We start from the raw sequence: 23,601 nt of genomic DNA on the forward strand, positions 1-23,601 counted from the left end.
CCAAAAGCTAGTTAGCTTAGCATAAAGAACTGGAAACAGCTACAGCCTGGCTCCATCTATGAAATCAAAATCCACCAGAAGTTCCAGGAGGATAAATAGCACATAGCCTTTAACCTGGTAAAAAAACATGAATTGTTCATTCACATTCGTTTTTGGAACAAAATTCCTAAAATGCTGCACCATTCCTTTAATAATTCAGTCACTCATTGTTTACTACGAGGCTAAGAAATATTACCTATATTATAATTATAATACATTTGCCAGTGAACTTAGACACCTACATTACTCAAAGCCTGGTTAAATATAAAATATTACAAATAAAGCACACGTTACAGCATACTCTCCAGTAAGGCAGTATAGCACTAAAGACTGTACATCCTGTGGGAAAACCTGTAGACCAAAAATTACAGACAATAATTAAACCTACATTTAAAGCTTAAAAAAACATAAAGATTTAAAATCGTACTTTGTATACATTCACGAGAGTAATCTACAGGTTAAGCAGTATGAAACAACATGAGCAGAAGTGCACATTGAAATGATACATGTGTTTTTCCTGGCAGCATATTGTAGGGCATAATAAACGCATATATTCCGATAATGCTTAGTGTCTCTGCACGACGCTGGGATTTATCTTGTACCCGAGGTGGAGGGAGCTAAGTCCCACGGGAGCAACGTCACTCCCCTCGGCATATCAACCACTGTCCGCTGCACGAACCCAACACAGCACCACAGACGACGTCAGGATCGCATCCATCCTCAACGCGAAATGCTTTGCGAACTGAATGTAACTCGAGCAATCCTCCCCGATTCCGTGCGTTTCGGCGAGGAGACGTTTACAAGCTCAGGCATACAAGCGGGCTAAAGAAGTGCGCGGAGAAGTGGGAAGGACATTCAAAGTGGAAAGAGTGCTCTCGTCGAGCATGGTCCGTGGAAAAGAGAACATCACAAAGAGCCAACATCTGTAACTTTGGGATTTACTTGTAAAGGAGCTTTTTTTTTTTCTACTGGAGAACGTGGGGTATTCTTTGTGTAAACATGCCTGTAAGAAGAGGTCACGTTGCGCCACAAAACACATTCCTTGGAATGATTATTCGGAAATTCGAGGGTCAGAGTAAGTATCTTCCTGATTTACATCAATGCTACCTGATATACTAGAAAATAAATGTTTTGCCAAATAAGGCAGGAATGATGAATTAATATGTGTAAGCGTCTGCTAAATGACTGTAATGTAATGTAATGTAATGTCATCTTGTGTAAATACAAATCTTCCTATTAAACATTTTATGGGAATAACATTTTTTCATTCATAAGAATGCAAACGAAAGTCCTTGGCTGAATTCTTGAGGTATACATGAGATTGTTCAGAACAAAATCATCATTGCTTATTCTATACAGTGTCAGTGAACTTAATCAACTTCATCGCTGATTGCTTTTAATTATGAGCTGAAACCATGTTGCAGGCTCTGAGGTCAGACGTACCTCAGAAGTACACAATGCATACTTTTTCTTTACATGCAGACCGGAAATTTGTGATAGCCAACGCCAGGGTGGAGAACTGTGCAATTATATACTGCAACGACGGCTTCTGCGAGATGACAGGCTTCTCGAGACCGGACATCATGCAGAAGCCATGCACCTGCGACTTCCTCCACGGAAACCTCACGGACAAGGAGGCCATCGGCCAGGTGGCCCAGGCTGTGTTTGGGTCCGAGGAGCGCAAGGTGGAGATCACCTACTACCGTAAGGATGGTGAGTAAGTAACCTGGTACCATAGTGTGGATGTTGCAGAATGCCCGTAAGCCAAAAGGGTCATTTGTTGCGTGCTGCTCTTGAGAAAGCACCAATACTGCAGCTCCTCACTATGTCCATCACTCCGTGATGTGGCCTGTCAGCCTGTTACCAACCAGCCAGAGTCAGTTACAAGATGTGGTTCAAATTCAGACATTACCCCTGATAGAGGAAAACAGGGTTGGCAGTTAGCTCTAAAAGAACTCCTTGTGTAAATTTAAGCCAGAAGTATTTATGTCATATTTGGCGAAAGTAAACAGATACATACAGATTAACTTTGATCCTCCTGATACATCATCAGGATTATGAATAAGGAATTCAGAAAATGATCATAGTAAAGCAAAACATCAACATATCTTAAAAACAGAAAACAACATATGCTGCATATAACGTCCACCTTTAAACAATAACACATTAGATAATGGTTGTGGCATTGTGGTGTGAAAATGGCATGCTATTAGTGTTTGGTTGTATGTATGACAGAAGAGGTTTACAACAGTCAAAAGCTCCATGTCCAAACATATACAAACCCAACAGTAGTATTATGGGTACATCTCTTTGTCACCTGCTATGATTCACAGCATCATGTGCCTGGATGACACAAAATAGTCTGGCTGCCAAAATGATGGTGTGGACCTCCTTAGGTTTGGATTGAACACAGAAATAGGATGAGGCAGTGGGTGCGATGTCAGGTGATTCACAGTTTTTGTGCTGTGATGGACAGAGTGATAGATGGTGGTAGTGAGATAAAGCTCACCTGCTGTCCTTTAAAGTTCACGATGTTCTCTGACTTTATCAAAAAAAAACTGCTGTGTAATTTTCAACACTTTTCAAATAAAACACATTCAAGGTGTATTTGAAATCCGTGATACAATTAGCCCAGTGTGTTTTGCAGCAAAGGTGTACAGCAGCTTTAGTAGAGAACGGATCAATCCACTAATCTGTAAATTGCTGTAAATGTGGTAGACTACAGCATTGCCAGTCTACCACATTTACAGCATCAAACAACAACTCCCTTTAATCCTAGACTGGTTTTTGTCATTCATTTTTGGCCAATCCTTGCAGTGTACCATTCATGCTGGGCATGAATGGTACACTGCAAAGACAGCAATCCTGAGTCAGAGAGTATTAATTCGATGTTACCTCTCAGTGGCATAAATCCCCGGATTGACCACCTCCTGCTATGCTCTCACATGAGATCTTTATGGTTAGCATGACATAGCTTCATGGAGTCGATCCAAAAGTACTCCTCTTATAGAGCATCACAACAAGAACATGCTTTTTTTCTTTATATTTTGTGCCAGCGTTTACACCCAAAGAGGCCAACATTTGAGTGTGTTTGCGTGTTATTGTGTGATAACTTTAAAGGCATGTACACAGTATGCAGTATATGAGGAATCTAAGCTGGAAAATAAGAGATGTAATATTTTATTTAATCATAAGGAGCCAGGGCTTAAATTTTTAATTGTGAGTATGATTTGATTCTAGGCCATGGATACATGTTTAATCTACCATCAGCAGCCATGTGCTATTTTTTGTTTGATGTTTTTTTTTTTTTTGCTAATCAGGAAGATACCAAAAGCCAGCTGCTACACTGCTAAAATAGATTGTTTTCACAAACCTGCAAGTCAATTACACAAAACACTCCAGGTTCTGTTTGTGAGGGCATGAGCAGCTTGGTTTTTGACAAGCAGGATTTTAACACAATTTAATTTAGTCTCCCATATTATAAGCATATGCTGAACTTCATGGAAGCATCATGTGCCTGTAATGTTTAAAGCGTGGCGGATGAGAGCTACAGAAACCTTCCGACATAATCTTCACCCTGTCTCTTCACAATCCTCCCCGGTGTGCGTCGCAGCTTCAAGACACAACTCTTAATACTCCTCAGAGGAATTTACAGTGAGCGTGTGTGCTCATGAATAAAGATGTCAAGGCTGACAGTGCAGTGACTGGGAATGAGCAGCTTTCAGGGTAAATGCATTAAACTGGTATGGAGGGACACAATCCCACCCCCTCCCACTGCTATGGGGGAATGAAAGATTCATGGCATCCTTGAGAGGGATGGCCATATTGATTCAAGTCGCTCCACAAATTGAAGCTGATGGCTGGAAAGTGGATGTATTCCATGTCTCCTCTCCTAACTGTATTTCAGGTCATTATGCAAATGGCTTAATCCCTTTTTTCCATGCACCTACTGTACGTCCCAAAACACACAGGCATGTTTAAAAAGAACTTCAAATACATCAGCTCAGAAATGTTACCACTATTTCTTTTTGTATTTCTTCCTGATTTTTCACACAGAGGATTCAGTCACTCTAAACACTGGTTGAATTATGACCAACGGACATGCCTTAAATGGTTTAAACTTTTGAGTACTTGCAATAGGACATTGTGTAGTTTGTTTTTCTTCTCCCATCAATAACTACTGGGGAAAAAATGGGTTTGGGATTTGAGGAATCCATGTGACATCAGGAGCAACAAAGCTTTGGCATTTTTTTCACTAAAGAGGCAAAAAGTTAAGCTGCTTATGTGTATGCTTAAAAATTAAAAGTAGTGGAACAACGGGGACCGTGGTAGTGCAGCAAAAACCTTCAGCATGAGGACTTTTTTTTTTACATTTTGTGTTCCCCTCTATGTGAACAACCAAGACAGGTTGTGAGAGAAGATACCAGAGGCACAGTACTCCTCCAGCGATGGTACATAATCAATGAGATAAATGCTTTCCCTTGATGGCTTTGTGAAGCTATCCTATTCCACAGGGTGTAATAATACTTTGTACCTGAATGAGCCATAACAAAAGGAAGCTGACACCGTGCAGAGAGAAGTTAAATGGATAATGGCTACATAACAGTGGCAGCTTAGCTAACCGTGCTGAATGATCTGGGACATGTGGTATGCGTGGGTGCCGGGTTTCATAGGTGACTCCCCACCGAGGGGACTGAAGGGCCGTGTACCCCTGCTGAGGGTTTAGTGGCAGGGGAGCCTACATGGCACAAGGTGTGCTGCAGGACTCTTGGGTAACCACGTTCCAAAAGAGCACATCCATTTTTCATCACGCTCAGCCCTCTTTGGTGTCTCGCAGTATGAGGTGAAACACATACAGAGCTTTCCTCATCATGTTTCATCTGTTAGATTGAAATCAGCTTGTCCAGCTAGATGTTGCAAATTAAAAAAAATCCCAGTGGAGTTTTCCATCTTTGTGCAAGGGAAAGTGTAGATCACATGTTATAACTTATATTAATTTCAAAGTGATTACATGAATAGGATTTTATTGGCGGTACATTTGCATATTTATTTTAATTAATGGTTTGCTGCCATTGCTTAATTACTTCTTCATTACGATGGGAAACAGGTTTATTGGTAGCGAGGAGGAGCAGATGGAACATTGCGCACCATATGAATACAGGTCTAACTTTGCATTGGACAGGAATGTTCATCCACAGGCTATTTTTATCTACTTGGATGCTTGTACTGGAGGTGGTAATCTAATATTCCTTTCCATACCATCTGTGTTTTTCTCTTAATCAGTCATTATATGCTAACTTAAAAAAAATTTTGAGCATCCATAATGTTTTATCCGCCAACATTGGCGCCAAATTAAACAGAATAAAAGAACACAGAGCAATATATCATGATTTGATCAATGTAAACACAAATGAAATGTAGTTTGAGCCAAAGCTGCTAGTTATCCCTGATGGCTTTTGAGACACTGATTGAAGATGAAATTAGGCCAGGCTGTGTAGCTTACAGCATTCTCACTGAGGCGAGATGGTGCCACAAGGCCCAAGGACTCTAAACAAAGGGTTAGCTTGCATGGCCTCTCCCTACATGCCTTGGTCCCAATTGGCTATACCCCAGTAACGTTGCGTATTGGCTTAAGCAGAATAGCCCTAAACAAGAAACATGTCAAATTTCATTATATGAGACATACTACCAGGCAGTAGTCTGCGGCTGTACTGTTTAAAAGCTCCAGTTGTGGATAGTACATCGGTAGAACGATACAAAAACAAAAATCAGCGCTAAACACTATTAGTCATGTTTCTCCCTAAAGCAAATCAGCTGATACAGATTAATATGAAGCCTAAATACATCAATTGAATAGTAGGGTTCAAATAAGAAATAGCTTATCTTTTTGAAATAGGATTAAAAAATGTATAGTGGTACTTGCACTACTACATAAATAAAACAACTACTACCGTACCTATTTATGTATCTTTAAGACATCTAACAGTTTCACCACAACTCTGTTTGACCTGTGAGTCATTATTGTGAGAGTGTTCACCTTTTTTCAATTAAGCAGCAATGTTTTAATAATTGATGATGGAAATAGAATCTACAGTAATGAAATTTCCATCATGAGCTAGTCTTAATACACCGTCCATTCATTGAAGCAGGTGTTAATAACATGTCTTGGCTCACAGGGAAACACTCTACCTAAAGGTCATGGAATTAATCGTACTCTCCGGTACAAACTGCTCTTCTGTCAATGATGTAAACCATGTCCAGCAGCCATGGCCAAGTATAAGAGATATAATGTTATTGTGCGGAGTTGAGTGATGTAGAAGAGCAAGGTTGGATAGCCTGAAACCCAAAAAGCTTGTTAGTTGGTACAGTGGAGATGGAGTTAAAACCACATGCACATTGACAAAACACAAGAAAATAAAGAAAACAACTCTTTCACCATTATGACATATGGGGGGGCAATCCACCGTTTTGTCCCCAAGTACACGTATGAGCCGCCCTATGCTCGAACATGGTCTTTTTTATGGCCAATCTGCGCAGAAGTTTATAAAGCACCATTCAGGTTCCGATCTACCCCCTCCAGGTTTCTCCATCACTGCCCACTGGAGCATTGAAGTCTCCCAGCGGAACTATAGAGAGTCCCCAGTCGGTGCTCTTTGCACTAAGCTACCCAGTGACTCCACAAAGGCTGGGTACTCAGAGCTAGTGTTTGGTGCATAAGCGCAAACAACAGTCAGAGATTCTTATCAGCGACTCACAGTCACATAGAGGCGATCAGATAGAGGCGACTCTCTTGTTCCCCGGGGAGAACTCAAACTGAGCAACGCTCAGCTGGAGGCTCATGCCTGGCACGTCTCAGCCTGGGAAACTCCGGAAAAGGCCAGAGTCCAGCCTCTCTCCAGGAGTTTGGTTTCAGATCCGAGCACTATGTGTTAAGTCCCGGACACCAGACCTCCTGGTGATAACTCCCCTCCTAAGTGTGGCTCCAGGAGGGGGCCCTGGTTTCCCTTTTACGGACGAGGTGCTACAACTGTAAATAACATGACTGAGTTTAAAATTCAATATGATTCATATCAGAGAAATGATATTAACATTCCCTGTTGATGGTTTATATCTCCAATAAATGTGTTGTTGTAGTACATGTCAATAACACCATTTTGTATCCATGCAAAGGTCATCATAGAATGCCTCAGTTGGTAATACAAATGGATAGACTGAATAATATTTATTGGAAAAAGGACAATGACAAATGGGGAGAAAATAAATCAAAGCTTCAGGTTTACGTCATTTCTCCCACTAAATTATAATCAGTAGGCACTTGAACTTTGTTGCCAAAATTAGATGAATAACACAGTTGTTCCCAAATCAATGGCCGGGGCCATCTTTCTTCAGGTCATGAGTAGCTCTGCTGATCATAAGACTTACCGCATTGGATTTGTGCTGGAGAAAGAAAAGCGCTCCGTGTTTTATTTGAAAAAAGTTCCTTTTGTTTACCAGGATAAGATAAATGTCTGCAAATACCCAAATTAAAAAATCATAAATAATGTAGTGATGAAAACATTATCAGATTTTGCGCTGCACAGTCTGCTAATTTAACATAACAGTTACAAAGAAGCTTTCCTTTGATCCATTTTTGGTAGAGGTGACATTCAGCAGGAGACCAGATGAGAGGGGACCCCCATGGATACCCTTTAAGCATGACCATTGTTTTCCCATCTGGTAAGGTATACTCTAGCCCAGAAATATTTCTGCTGAATTTAACATCTTGGCTGTACACAGAGCATGGTTTTATATAATGTAAAACAGATCTCTGTAATCAAGTAATACAAATATTCAGTGTATTATTCCTATTATCTCGTTTTTCTGATGGGTGATTTAAGAGATATTATTTAATACTTTTTACAGCATTTCTTTCATATTTTGCATTTTCACATTTCTTTGTAAATTAGTATATGAGAAGTATTCGGTAAAGAAAATTATCATTAAGATAATGAATATGTTTGCATGGAACTATGTAGCAGGGAAAACCTAATGCTGTTAACAAAAAAAAATAAAAAAAATTCAACTTGAGCAATTTTATTTTCAACACTCAGGTTATTGCTCAATTCAGAAAATGTAAGCAATCCCCTGACAGAGAGCTAAAAGAAGATCAAGGGTTATTTAGAGTTGTAGCACCTCACCCGGAAAAGGGAACCCAGGGGCCCCCTTCAGTATGAGGAGGGGATCTAGTCATCCTGAGGTTTGGAGGCCGGGCCTTAACACATAGTGCTCGGCCCGGCACAGCCCAAAAAAGACCACATATAATGTGTTTTTTTTATATTGTGTGGCTCAGAAAGGCCTCAATGGACATGGACTTTTTCTGTTCTTTTTACTGTATTAAACATGAATACATACACACATACATACATACATACATACATACATACATACATACATACATACATACATACATACATACATACATACATACATACATACATACATACATACATACATACATACTTGGTTGCATACGTGCATGCATTCATACATACATGCATACATGCATAGCCTGTAAAATGCTATCACACACCAAAATATCATAGTATCACATCAAACTTCCCTCTTAGACAAGACAAGAACACGGACAAAGGAAATATAACAGAGAGAGAATGTTATTAATAGTATATATTCTATGTGATATACTGTGTGTACCAAATAGTACTTCCTCATATTAATTAACCTAAAACCACAAATTATCCATGTCGTATAGTACATCCCATTATTTATTTTAACAAATGTTTTTATTTAATTGAAAAGGGTGGAACACAGTTATTTTTGCAGATCCATCAGTTTATGACCTAATCTTTCATAGGAGAAGATTTGGGCTATTTCATAAACCTATTTCTTCACTGATATATCTCCTTTAGTTTTCCAGTGACGCAACACTGGACAACATTGCAAAAATATAAATTGTTAACTATATTAACAACAACATTTGTTGGGAAAAATGTAATTTGCACATTCTGGTTGAACAGCAAAGAATATATTGTTAGAAATCTGACATTAGGAATATGGTCAATATGCCATTCTTTTCGTAATCAAAACTAATCGCCGGGAACCTTTTTTTCATTTTAAGGATTTATCACCAACAATATTAATTCCTGCAGCATTTATCAGATAATTAAAAGTCAATACTGAATAACTCTCTCACTCGCTCTGAAAAATGGGAACATTGTTAAATCAAACAAATCAAAGTCAAAACCAAAAAGGCTCCCTTTTATACTGTAGACGGGACAATGTAGAATTAAGTGAAGGATTTCTGGTAAATGCAGGAAAGTGCTTTTTCTGAAAAAGGGATTTTCTGGGGACAGACTCACGGCTATCCATCTCTCTAAGCACTCATCTTCTACTTTACAGCATAACATAGCCAGGTGCCCATGACAAGATGTGTGGAGTATAGAACCACTGGTCTTATTATCTACATACAGCACATACACATGCTATACTATGTATTCACATTAATTCACATGATACTGTTGAAACATCGAATTCCACCTGTATTCTCAAATACTGTTAATTTTTTGTGTTTTCCATTGTCTTGAAATTACATTATCATATTGTCACTGGTGACAATGCAGCATCACATCTGTGATTTGACGCTGAAATCCTTCCAACAGAACTTTGGCATGTTGAAGCAGACCGAGCTTGTTATATTTAGTCAGACAGCAAGTCTTCTGCTAATGAATGCTGCTGGCAGGGTGTCTGTGAGCCCTGCAGAGATTACAGTGAACACTGGTAATATGTGTCCTCTGTGAAAAAGGAGCAACACAACAAGCCAGACAAAAGGACATACGGACCTATATAGAGAGGCGGTTAGTATTAAACATATTAATTTCATAGACCAGATGACGTATGCCACTAAAAGTATTCTGTAGGAAAAAAATCAATTCAACATTACTTTTTTTAAATATATAAAATGTGTTTTTTGATTGTGTGCTGAGTGATTTCAAGATAGCTTTCTCCCGCAATAGAGATGGTCACTGTGATTTTGTAAATCAGCCTGGCTGTATAGAAGCAATTGTGTCATTGTTTAGGGTCCAGTGAGTAGCTAGTTTCATTGGTGGGCAGTTTTGCCCTCAGGCATCAACAGCTTCCACTTACAGCTATAACCAGTTCAGCTGATAAATTGGTATATTCTGGGCTCAAGACTAAGTTTAGATCATGGATTGCTTTCTGCTCCACTGGCTCACACAATGCTCGGTTCTAGTGATTGTTCCTATGAGCACATTGGAGTCCTCTAAATTGGCTGTAATCTGTGCTGCCTGTTTGATCTATTCTACTAAACCCTGCTGTCTACACGATTCTCGCATGATATTTGTCCAAGTCCTGCTAAGCGTATTCATTTTCATGCTATGTATTGCTCATTAAATTACCTGTGTGTATATATGGGACATGCAGCACACACGAACACATGCACATATACTTTGTTTAACTCAGGGGCTTACTTATTTTATCTCTCTCTACAATTATATTTGCTCTGACATGCAGGCATGGATATTTAAATCGGATCATCTTCTCCTCTGTTTTCCCAATATTTATGTGAAACCAGACTGAGGTGTAGGTCAAATTAAGATTTCTGTTTAATTAACATTCTAAAAAATGGCCTCTAAAATGACTTGACTGATGCAATATTACTTGTTGATAATTTTCAGTTAAGCATGATGGGGTTTTTTTCTTTAGTTTTAGGTTGAATAAAGACATCTTGGGACACACTTACCCTTTTTAAAGATGACTGGCAGAAGGATAATGAATGATTCCACTTTTTGGCACTGACACTTTGTTTCTCTTTCAGGGTCTGACTTCCAGTGTAACATTCACATAATCCCTGTGAAAAATGAGGAGGGTGTGGTGATGATGTTCATCTTAAATTTTGATTACATCGTGGATGGGGAAAGTGACCACTCCACAGAGAAGATAAGCCCAACGTCACCTACAAAGTCAGATCAAAGTGAGTATTTGATAAACCATTCCCTCTTCACTAAGATATAAATGTACCTGGAAAAAAGAGAGAGAGGGAGAGAGAATATAAAAAAAGAAATGGGGCAATTTTTTGTCTTTGTTGCTTTGGTATTTTTATTAGTTGAAATTTCAGTTTCATTCCCCACCAGTATTTTCTAGGTAAAAACTTCTTTCATGATTATAGCTAAAAAAAAATATGATATGATGCTGTACCAAAATATTATGCATGGCATTGCATTTGTCAGTCACATTTTCTCTCTATTTCTCTTCAATTAAACCTGTGCACAGTGGAATGGCACTATTCTTAAAAATAAAAGTAGCACTTTTCATCTGTTACACACTAATTAAGCACTAGAGATTTTTATTCCGTTCCCCAAGAAGCTCCTCCAAAAATGTTGCCAGCTTCTATTATTATTCCACCAAAGTATGCATTATTTAAGTTGCCTGTAAAATGGAATTGACATGTACAATGATGGAATGCACTGTGTGCATGCATGAAATGAGCGGTCTGCTTACAAAACCTTATCTTGTTGAAAATATTTAATTATTGATCGTTATGTTTGTTGTATGTCTTTTAGGAGAACAGCATATATATATATATATATATATATACATATACATACATACATACATACATACATACATACATACATACATACATACATACATACATACATACATACATACATACATACATTCAATACATACATACATACCTTATCATATATATTTTACCCCGTACATACAGTATATCCTTTATTATGTGTGTCAGTAGGTGTAAATGTCAATGAGACGTTCCTGCTCCTCTCTGATTGGAGGCACTCAGCATCTCCTCTCTGACCGGAGCTCAGCTATCCACTTCACTCAGCATAATTTCCTCCAGGGCACTGGCATTCGACTTGTGATGTACTGTGTGTATGCGTGTATGTTAGTTTGTGCATGCATGCATATGTGTGTGTGTGCGTGTGTGCATGCATGTGTGTGGTTTCTAATGTGTGAGCAAGTGCCTGTGTCCGTTGCTAACGTTGCTAATCAGAGTTGATTGCTTGTGACCGTGCTACAGCAAGGGGACCTGTGGGTAGATGGGGTAGATAAACATATGATGTGACTTTTGATTAGAAAGAGTCTTGACTACTTGCACACATCACACTTTAAGTATGACCTTACTATTGTCTTTATCTTTTAGCAGCCCTTAGATAACGCCAGGGCATAAAAGTGTAATTTTATGCTATATTGGGTTTGACGAAAGACTCATGCTTATGATTTAGCTATGCCGCTGCATACTATCTTACTATGTTATACTGTATTGTCTTTTTTATTTCCACACCATTTTCATTGTTTCCTAAGATGTGTTTGAAAAATCATGTATTCGACAGCATTTAGACCATAACTACATTCTAAAAAATGACACTGGCAAAGGAATTAATCAGTTTGTCGGGCCTTTATAGCACAAAGACATGACAGTTTCATGGGCAGAGGAATGACCTGGACGTATAACTGTTTTCAAAAAATTAATTCAGTTATTGTTCAGCATTATACCTGAAATGATCAGGGAGAACATTCTCAAAAAGCCATACATTTTGGTATAGGGGCCTATTAGAGGGGATTTTTGGACATTGGGGAGCTAATTATGATCTCCTGTTGACAGCAGGAAAAATGCCCCCAGGTATCGACCAGCACAATATTGAGCCTGGATGAGGGTAATCCCTTTTTCCCTTAACTGCCATCTAGAGCACACCATTCAGCAACTTCAACATGCCTTCAAGGCCCAAAGCCAGAGACAATACTTACAAATTACTCAGCAGAAAGATACACTGTGCGGTGCACAGAGACTTCTTTCCCCCGTTCAATCAACAACAACAACATTAGAATATATTAACTTTAAAAATAGAGGCCCAGCCGAGCCAATTTCTTTCAATATGAAGGTCCACTCCTAGCTCTTTACCGATGTTCAAGCTCTTCATCACACCCCTAAGGGTGAGAACAGACACCCTGTGAAGGGAAGTTATGTTGGCTGGTTGTATCCACAATCTCATACTAAGAAATACTACCCATAGCTAGTGAGCATAGCCGAGGGCTGGAAAATAAATCAACTGATAAATCATGAACTTCACCTTCAGGCTCAGCTCAGCTTTTTCACCACAACAAACCACGTCACTGCTAATGTCGCATCGATTGTCTTGTTTATCTTACGCTCTGTCTTTCTTTCTCTTGTGAACATTACCCTGAGATACTTTAACTCCTCCACTTGACGCAGTAAACTCGCTCACAGCTCAAAGCGCAAAGCGCAAAATCCACTGTTTCCCAGCAGAGTACAATGGACATGGAGATGCTTATTCTCATCCTCATCGCATAACTTAGTAACAAGAATAAAAATATATTATTTTTGGAAAGACAGGTCGACATGTTTCCCTCAGTATTAAGAGAAATCAGCCCCCCCTTGAAAGACATTCTCAGTCAGGAAGGTAATAGAGTATTAAGAAGTCCTCAATCACAGGCAACTGGAGTGGCTGTTTTATACTTGAAGACACTTCATCACTGAACCAAGGGATTTAATCAGTCTACTCACTAGTTGGGAGTCCCAAGTAGGACAACGTCTTTGGATGATTCACACTTAAAAGTGGCATGAGGTGTCATTAAGGCCACATGTGAGTTATTTAGGTCGCATGGCAGTTATGTGTGTGCCATCAGAGTATATGATGTTAAGGTGTGAAGTTGTTCAAACCACCTCTAAGGATATGTCAGGACAGCACTGTAAGCTGCTGATAAGCTTTTTCAGGAGAATGGCTTTTGTCTAAATAGCAAGATCAAATGAAAAAAAACAGCGCAACACACAAAGGAGCTAAACTGGGCTGTCATTCTATACAAACAGTAGATGGAGTGTCCAATCAATGCAGCATCCTATTTTTAGCAACAAGCACCAAGTACAACTGAGGCTAATGGGTATGTCAATTTTTCAGGTTATTCTTTACAGATTTCACTCAAAACACAAATGTCAACTTCATATTGGGGCTAAAGGAAAAGTCATGGGATCACCAAAGTTAGTAGGCTTCATCCTTCTGGCACAATAAACTCATGTACAAGATTTAAAGAAAATTATCTCAAGAGTTGCATTGATGAAAGTCTCCCTGCAGAGAAGAGACAGAAATGTTGACTATATCTCCTGCCAGCTCTGGATACCTGTAGGTTCCTCTCCAGGAAACTTGTTGAGTGTCGTGGCTCTATGGTAAGCTGTTATAGTTGTAACATCAGCACATTTGGCCAGGGAATGGAAACAGATGGCAATGATGTTATGTAAGGAGGCTGCTGAGAGATGGGAGCCTCACGAGTGAGGCAGTGTTCACTTTCACCCTCCTTCTATTGTTAATGAGCCAAAACTGTCCCAAGAGGTCATTAACATTGGTTACTGTGTCCCTTGTGAAAATGTGGTTTCTATACATGAATTGGGTGAGGCATTATAAATTGATTGTGCGATCTGCTTTTTCACGTGCTCATGGGCACTGAAAGGAGATGATTTGGCATAAGCACATCTGTTTTGTTTAGTTTACTGCACCGATCTGCTAACACTGCAAATGTTTAACACTAATGCATTGAATCTTCTGCTAAACATTGTTTTGTTAATTACAAGACGTGAAGCTTCAGTTACGAAAAACCCCTGCAGAAATGTGATCCCCTGATTGTCTGGGGACCAACACAGCATGGACAGCTTATGAAAGATTAATCTGAAAATAACATGGAGGCCTGCACACTTGAGAAACCGGAGCCAAAATGTGTTAATTTAATTATTTATGAGTGGAGTTTAAGCACCTGACGTTCGCAACGTATGGCCTCCATGTACTTTTTTCTTATAACTTGTGATGCTGAAAGGGGAAGCTGACATATCAAAAGAACTTTAATAATAATAATACTTTTCTTATTAATTATACTTTAATAATAATCAATTACCCTTTAGTCAGCAAAAGCAGTGTGGTTCTCCTGGTTCCACTTTCATGTTCTTGCAATTATTGAAAATTAGTCTGTGAAATGAGTATTTTATCGGTTCTAAATTATTTCAGATTCCATTTTCCCTCATGTATTGTTGGCAGAATAAACCTGTTATCCAATCATGTCTTTCATTATGTATAGGAATTACACCGAAGGCTTAACAAGCTTTCTCCTAATTTTTCTCACTTTTTAGGGAGGAGTAGATTCTTTCGCTTCCGCCACGCCGCTTTGAGCCTGATGAATACCAAACAATCTCTTCCGCAAGAGGACCCAGATGCTGTGATGGTGGACCTGCCCAAAGAGAATGAGGGCTCAATGGCGCTGCAGAGCTTCCCCTCACCCACCAAGAGCATTTGCAGTCCCATTGAGACCAATGACAGGCATGGCCTCATAGGCTCAAGCCACCACTCTTCCCAGGCTAGCGTCGGCCCTGAACCACTTGACCATTCATCCCCTAAACACCTCTGGGATAAGCTGTACCAAACAGAGCCACACCTATCCTCCACCGCCCTCTCAAACACCTTTCCCAGAGGCAGCATCAACAGCATGAGGCGAGCCTCTTCTGTCCATGAAATGGAGGCCTACAGCTTGAATTCCAAAAGCATATTCAATGATCGTCATACGAATGAAGGTATGTACAGAACTACAGTATGTAAGTAGAATTTACAGCTCCAGATGCAATTGGTATAATCTGGCCCATCCATCACATTATGATTGAGTTTGCATTAGAATACAGAGCAGTGTTAATTCAACCATATGACACTTGGGTCAGCAGTACACAGATTACAAATGTAGTCTCTATTAGTTAAACTTAAGAGATACCATTTGTAGACAGACACACTGTAATTAAATTTACTCTTACTTTTCTTAAATATGTATAGGTTTATTAAAATGTTTTTTCTTTAGCTGCTCTCTCCCCAAAATGCTTCCTTTGACAATGTCACTGGTAATATGTATTTTGGCCCAAGACGCTTTTCTGGAGCATGACTTTCAAGAAAGGCAATCAGCATGAATGCTCTTCACAGATCCACTTTTGCTGGATCAGTTAAGTGGGCTGACTGCACTCAATTATGTTAAATGATGTTTACTTAAAACAACGATCTGATCAGCCTGGTATCTTCTGTCATCTTGCGATAATCAAAGCATTGATTTCAGACTAACCTTCCTGAATGTATGCTTGTGTTATCTGATACTATAGTAGTTCTGTTGACTAGCTATTCTTCCAAACTATGCTGGCTGTTAAGCATACAGTATCTGTGGTAAAATCCTTAAATGTTTGCATAGCCATGTACCAACACAATATTATGTAACAGAAACACTTACTCTGTACTTAAAAGCTTTCTGTTGCCACAAATGTCATAAAAAGTCCTTTTAGCTCGAGATGTGTCTCCAGTCTGCCATACTGTTAACACATGTGCGTTGAAGCATGCGTAACCTGTGATAAAAACATTCACAGTCCAAACTTTGCTTTTTAGGAATAAGTGAAATTTAAAAGCTTATGTCTCGAAATGAAACACCAGTCACTCATCAAATATTTAATTGGATCAAATTCCCAGCCAAGTATAGTTCCTGGTATCCCACCTTATTCCTACCAGCATAAGCTAGCTGAGCTGTAGTGCATTTTTCATTTGTAGATAAAGTAGCTAAACGTTCCCTTGTCTCCTTGACTATCAGCTGATTCCAGAATATATTAGTTGGTTATATTAATATTATTAGGCTGCTACTGTGCAGTTGGCTACACCAATGCATCTACAGTATCTACAAAGTATAATTATGTCACTCTATTACCAAAAACATAGAAATAAGGTGACGCATTCCTTTTAATATTTGTTAAATTTAAAAAACAATATCCTTATCTCACTAATGTATTAACTGTATTTGCTTAAGCTCTGCTCACTACATCAAGTGAGCAGACTGACCATCAGATGGTAACAGTCTGGGTTGTTGCTGAAAAATGTGAAATCATATTAACGTATAAATTTGATGTATTGTGTCTAGGATAAGTTTACCAAGGGTACTAATGTGACTGTTATTTGTTTCTAAACCACCAGGCCCTTTTAATCATGTGAAGTCCAGCCTGCTTGGCTCGACCTCTGATTCTAACATCAATAAGTATAGCACCATCCACAAGATCCCTCTGATTGCACTCAACTTCTCTGAGGGGACTGATAAGAAGACTCATTCCCCGCCAACACCGGAGACAACCATCATAGCACCAAAGGTCAAAGACAGAACTCACAATGTCACAGAAAAAGTCACGCAGGTGAGTCAGGATGTTCCACTTTGTTTGTTATTGCAGTACTTTCTGAATCATAGCAAAACTCTTCAGCCAACATCATTAGTCGTGGGGTTTGATTCTAAATAACCCCTTGGTTTTGTATTTCAAAGAACACAATTAGTTGTGTTTGATGGGTGGTATCTGACAAAGTGATTACGTCTCCATCACTGCACGGACTCTTAATGTAGTTATCTGAGGGGGTACATCGAAGGTTGGATGTTGGGAAACGTGGTACTCTGATACACAGGACATGTTATAGCATGCTAGTGAAATTTCCTGCTGGCAGGGGGGAAAAAAAGAGAGAAGTCATTTCAGAAAGGGAGAGAAAGGACATCCGATTGATCCCATAAAATAAATCTATCTTTTATCTTGCAAGCCCTCTGCAGGGATCCAGCAGGGATTCAATTTTTTGCTCAAGGACAATGCAGCAGGACTAACACTTCCTGTCACAGGGGCTATGTATTCGCACAATTCCCTGTTGACAAGACCAGCAGCACAGCTGATGCCAGCTTGCCAAGGACAGCTAAGAGTGCAGGCATCCATCCCAATTCTGATTAATGAATGCCTATGTTTCACCTGATTATACATTCAAAAGAAAGTCGAAATTCATTGGATAGCTTGAATCAACCTGACTCATCATTTTGTTAGGTATAAATAGCCATGAAAACGTTATGAAAGTCTCACTACAATAGACAAACAATACAGCTACTTTGGGGAAATGTTAGCAACAACCATGCACAAGAGAGGCCCAGGAAGATAATATTTAAACATCTATCAACAGAGCTTACCCACTCATAACAAAAAAAATGAAACATCAACATGAGTAACCTTATTCCTACTAACCGGGGTACTAGCAGATTTCCTAAGGCATAGTTTTTATCATATCTCATGGGGGCTTTATTCCATCATTCCAGTTGGTCAATCAATTTTTTCCTTATCACTTCATGTCATTGTTTTCTGGTTCAATTAGGGCTTCTTAAACAACCGTTTTTGTACCAATATATTTGGGTCCTTGGGGACCCTAGTCAAAATCAATGTAAAAGCATTTTTGATAGATTTAACTGTTTATTGACCTTCTGTCCGACATGGGTCCTAATTTAAACTACCCCACACTGTCAGGGACACTCTGTCAGTTATTTTGAAAAAGACAGACACAGGTGCAGCAGACAAAGATTTCCTCATGTGCTCTGTTTATTTTTGTCTTACACAATATGCAAATTAACTGTCACTTGTATAAAATAATAATCCATCCCCAGGGACTCCAATCTGTAGTCCTTGTATGTTGGTAGGATGAGAGAACGCTCTGCCTCCCTGCTGACGTTAGTTTGGAGTTTTGAGACACCGCTGAGACATGAACACCGCATCTACTTCCTGACTGCTAGCATGAGAAAATCTATAATTCATGTGTTGAGGGTAGGGGAATGTGCGGAAATGAAAAGAGAGACCCGCCACCCTCATCTTCACTCCTGCACTATGTTCTGCCCTCTCTCTATGTCTGCCACTGCTTATTAAGCCAAAAACAGGGGACATCATGGCCTTCCTGAGAACACTGAATAATTTATCATCCAGTCAGAGTTCATTCATGTGGGGAAATTAAAACAGTTTTTTGTTTACTGTAATATATGTATAAAAATATCTATCAGCACAGTTTCTACTACTTTTCTCCAATTTATCGTTCCTACATTAAAGAACTTAGCTTTTTACCAAGAATGTGGAACAAGTGAGCGGCAGTCAGATTAGTTATGGTGCTGGGACAGAGGCAATCTGCTTGTCATCCTGGAGTGCCTGTCTTTACCTAATACTGTTAGACTGCAGAGCACTTACCTTTGCTTGTCACAGTTTCTGTTAAATACGTCCTTGAAGGCTTTGAGCTGGCTAAATTACTTGATGGGCCATACGCAATAAAGATCATAAGAAATAAGTACTTGAAGGTGTCTTTGATCAAATTGTCAGAGGGATTATCAGCAAAGAAGGAACACTATAAACATCAATGTAGACAGGTGACAGAAAATACAATTTTCAGTGATCCTATTAAATTAAGATGTCGATCCACAATAAATTATAGTGACATTTAAAAGTGAAGTGGCGTGATCAGGCGGTTTCCCTTACTGTCCTGACCCTCTCTTACCACTCCACCAGGTCCTGTCACTCGGAGCTGATGTCCTTCCAGAGTACAAACTCCAGACAGCCCGGATTGACAAGTTCACCATCCTTCACTACAGCCCATTCAAAGCCGTGTGGGACTGGCTGATCCTGCTGCTGGTCATCTACACAGCAATCCTCACTCCCTACTCGGCTGCGTTTCTTCTCAATGACACAGAGGAACAGAAGAGGCGTGAATGCGGATACTCCTGCAGCCCTCTCAATGTAGTGGATTTAATGGTGGACATCATGTTCATCATTGACATCCTCATAAACTTCAGGACCACTTACGTAAACCTGAACGAGGAGGTGGTCAGCGATCCAGCTAAGATAGCAATCCATTACTTTAAAGGATGGTTCCTTATAGACATGGTGGCGGCAATCCCCTTTGACCTTCTTATCTTTGGATCAGGATCAGATGAGGTATGTTGTCTCTAAAGCATATATTTTATACCTGTTTTTTTTTTCTCCCAGGGTGCTTTGCTGCACATCAACCCGGCCATGCCTGCCCTGTTATCCATTTACTAAGTCCAGACTTGTTCCCCTGGCCGACCACTAAAGCCTGAATCTTTCTGTCTCGGCTTTGAAAGGATTACTTTAAATTGCATGTTTTTTCATACTTTTTTTTCTCTTTTTTTTTTTTTTTTTTTTTTTTGAATGGTCCTCATTCTAGAATCCATTTACACGGATTAATGGCTTACCAAATGGCAATCAATGATGCATTTATGTGAGGAGCAAGCCAACAGGGCTGTGTGCACAGCTTACATGCAGATGTGAGATGGCCATTGGTAGGCTGGCTGCCAGGCCTGCTGGCTTGTTTGTTGGTAGGATATGTCCCCTCAGGCTCCAGATCCACTTCAGTGCTTTACTGTGCTTTGTAGGCACTCCATTACACCAACAAAGCTCCTGCTTATGAAGCAAAACCATCCTTTCAGCCATGGCTGCTCAGTCAGTTAAGTCAATCACAACAAATCAGAATGAAAATGAATGCGTGTTTCTCTTACAAGACAATTTACTGTAACAAAGATATCCACAACAAAAATATTTGCTCAAAAAAGATGAGTAAAACATATCATTTTTTGCCTCTGGGAAATCAATGCAAACTATTTCACATTATAATGAATAATAATAAATAGTATATCACTGTGATAACATGCCGATACTTTGCTTGCATTTGCAGCTAACCAGCATGGTGTTCATAATTTCCAGACTGAACATGCAATGTCCCCAATCAACGGCATTCTCAATCAGAAAATAAGAAACTACTGAGAAAGTGGCAGATGGTTTTCACAAAGCTTGTTTGATTTAGAAGCTTAACAAGACGGTTTAACCTACAAGCTCTTAAACTAACATTTTGATTGGAGCAGAGAATATATTTGAAATAGATTTCAATCAATGTCTTGTTGCTTTTAAAACAACTAAGTCTCTTCAAAAGATTCAACCTACTGCGAGAGGCATTATGCAAAATTGACTCCATGTACGGTTTTGTTAATAATCATAATGATTATAATAGAAACAGCGAAACAAAAGATTTATTTCAAGCTGTTTCACTGTTAATTTGGTCGGAAAGAAGATGAGTGCTTTGTCCCAACTTGAACCCCTTAAATGTTGTTCCCATTAGAGAGGAACAGGAACAAGGAGAGATAAAGAGGAGGGGGGGCTGTAGTGCTGTGCAGCTGTGTTTCAGAATGAAAAAGCTTGTTCTGGTACATTGAAGATTTAATTAAACTGTCATTTGATTGTAGAGTGCACTTTGCCTGTTGGTTCAACCAATACGTGATTTTAAAGGCCAAACTTAATATTTTGTTGGTAATATTTTATGTGTTGTTTTTTTAATGGGTTTTTTTTTGGTGGTGTTATTAGATGACTGATATTTATAACCCCAGCAGTGAAACAGGCCTCTATCAAGATCAGTTGAGAATGGGACAACATACTGATTTTTCCATCAAATGATGTAATTGTGTGTGTACATATACCTCAAATGTATGGTAGTGTGGGCCTTTAAATTTAAATCTAGGGCTAACATACCAACAAACTGACCTGATCTTGGAAATCCTATACAGGAAGACTACAGTGAAATAGTAGACTCAAACCCAAGACTTCTGGTCATGAAGCAATTACCAAAGAAAACTGAATAAAATGCCCTTAGACGTAAAACAAGACTAAGAATTAAAGATATGTTTCTGGAGAACCAATGGTCATGTTTTCACTTTGGTAAGCCTCAGCAAACCAAATAAAGTTTTGAGTAACATTAGAAAAGGATTCTGGTCAATCTTACATTTTACATAATGAAAATGAAGTATTGTTCAAATCCATTAAGGCGGCCAGCTCTTAAAAGTTGTGCTGTAGTCAAAGCGATAGTAAGTCATTAAGGGAGTCAGTTTTCTTGAAATTGCCACTGGAGGACAGATCTATAGCCACTTATCATTAAGTGAGTTGCATCCAAACATAACTGCACACTGGATATCATGATTGTTGTGGGAGGGACAGTGAAGCTTCCAATTCAGGCTATTCTTACCCCTTGGGAAAGTTTGTGGGCATAGTTGAATGATAGAAATGTCGATGTGAAATATAAAGCTTTAATGTCAAGTACAAATGCTTCACTTGAAACAGAGGAGATTTCCCCAAAACTTGGCTTGAACATAGGGCAACTGGGATTAATTTCGGCCCTCAAAGACCAAGATGAATTTCTTTTCAAAAGCAGAAAGTTCACAGTTTAGTCAGATATGCCATAATGTTTGTCATGTTTAATATCAGGTTTTATTGACTCATTGCATAAATTCCTGCTTATGACACCATTTTAACCAAGAGATATAGGGTCAATGAAGCAGGACAAATAGAATTGTTGTTGGCTCTTTTTTGAAAGAAGATTTAAAGACAGTTTGATGACTGAGGTTTTGAAGGCCTGAACAACTGACTTTGTATATGGTTTACCCATTAAGAAACAGTTGTGGAGGTGCAAGTAAGAATCAAAAGTATTAATATTTGTAAGTCGCTTTTATCCAAAGCGACTTACAAATATATATATATTTTTCAAGAAAATCTAAGTCAAAGGCAATGCTACAGTGGTTAAGAATGAAAGTGTGCAGTTAGCTTTATTTTCAAAGGTCATTCAGTAATTGTCAGGTAGATAAATTACCGTTCCAATGGGAATAGTAGTTCGTGCTGCTTAAACCTTTTTGATGACACAGAAGCAGCAACAAAGTCCCAGGGAGCCGATGAGTGAGTGCTACTGCCCATTCGGTGTTGGATAAATGAGGATTTATCCGTGAGCTGCTGGCGTGTTCATTTGCCTTTGACCAAAGAGCTGTGGGGAGTTGCCACACTTTTTATATTGTTACAGGGACTCATTACCCTGAGTTTGTGAAGTGATTTGTTGTTGGCAAATAGAACATGTCAGAGGATGTGGCGGTTGTAGATATGCAGCAAATAATTGCAGCAAATGACAAATGAAATGTCCCATACTGAAACGAGATACATGTATCAAATTACTGTAAAAGCATTGTTGGTTTGACATATTAACATTCATACTACTACTGCTATTACTAATAAAATGCCCGACTATACTTTTTGTGTAGACCACCACTCTGATTGGCCTGCTGAAGACAGCTAGGCTCCTGCGTTTGGTGCGTGTAGCGAGGAAGCTGGACCGCTACTCTGAGTATGGTGCCGCAGTCCTCATGCTGCTCATGTGCATCTTCGCCCTCATCGCCCACTGGCTGGCCTGTATATGGTACGCCATCGGCAACGTGGAGAAGCCCTACTTGGAGCACAAGATTGGCTGGCTAGACAATCTGGGCGTGTCCATAGGAAAGAGATACAACTACAGCGACCCGAACTCTGGTCCCTCTATCAAGGACAAGTATGTCACAGCACTTTACTTCACCTTCAGCAGTCTGACCAGCGTGGGCTTTGGAAATGTTTCCCCAAACACCAACTCGGAGAAGATCTTTTCCATCTGTGTCATGTTGATTGGCTGTGAGTATGTTTTGGTCTTTTTTTATTTTCTTTGAGCATAACTTTATTCTGCTTTTATCTGGCGCAGCACTTGAAGTGGACTTAGGCATGAACTTCATTTGATTAGATCTATTGCATGTCCTGGGAGAAGGATTCCTTCTTTTGATGTCCTTCCAGAGGTTTCTTTCATGTTTCCCAATGAA

At 39.3% G+C, this 23,601-nt stretch overlaps 1 protein-coding gene across 1 annotated transcript in view; it reads left to right on the top strand.

Moving 5' to 3' along the window:
* The first annotated feature begins 1,038 nt into the window (after window positions 1-1,038).
* LOC129104469 (potassium voltage-gated channel subfamily H member 7-like) overlaps window positions 1,039-23,601 on the top strand; it is a 31,926-nt gene continuing 9,363 nt past the window's right edge. Inside the window, exons 1-7 of the mRNA XM_054615171.1 lie at window positions 1,039-1,114; window positions 1,522-1,752; window positions 10,871-11,026; window positions 15,215-15,673; window positions 17,073-17,284; window positions 19,439-19,864; window positions 23,020-23,419. Coding sequence (XP_054471146.1) covers window positions 1,039-1,114; window positions 1,522-1,752; window positions 10,871-11,026; window positions 15,215-15,673; window positions 17,073-17,284; window positions 19,439-19,864; window positions 23,020-23,419 — 1,960 coding nt within the window. The remainder of the gene's footprint in view (window positions 1,115-1,521; window positions 1,753-10,870; window positions 11,027-15,214; window positions 15,674-17,072; window positions 17,285-19,438; window positions 19,865-23,019; window positions 23,420-23,601) is intronic.

The sequence above is a fragment of the Anoplopoma fimbria genome, chromosome 16 (assembly GCF_027596085.1).
Source record: "Anoplopoma fimbria isolate UVic2021 breed Golden Eagle Sablefish chromosome 16, Afim_UVic_2022, whole genome shotgun sequence".
NCBI classification, from domain to species: Eukaryota; Metazoa; Chordata; class Actinopteri; order Perciformes; family Anoplopomatidae; genus Anoplopoma; species Anoplopoma fimbria.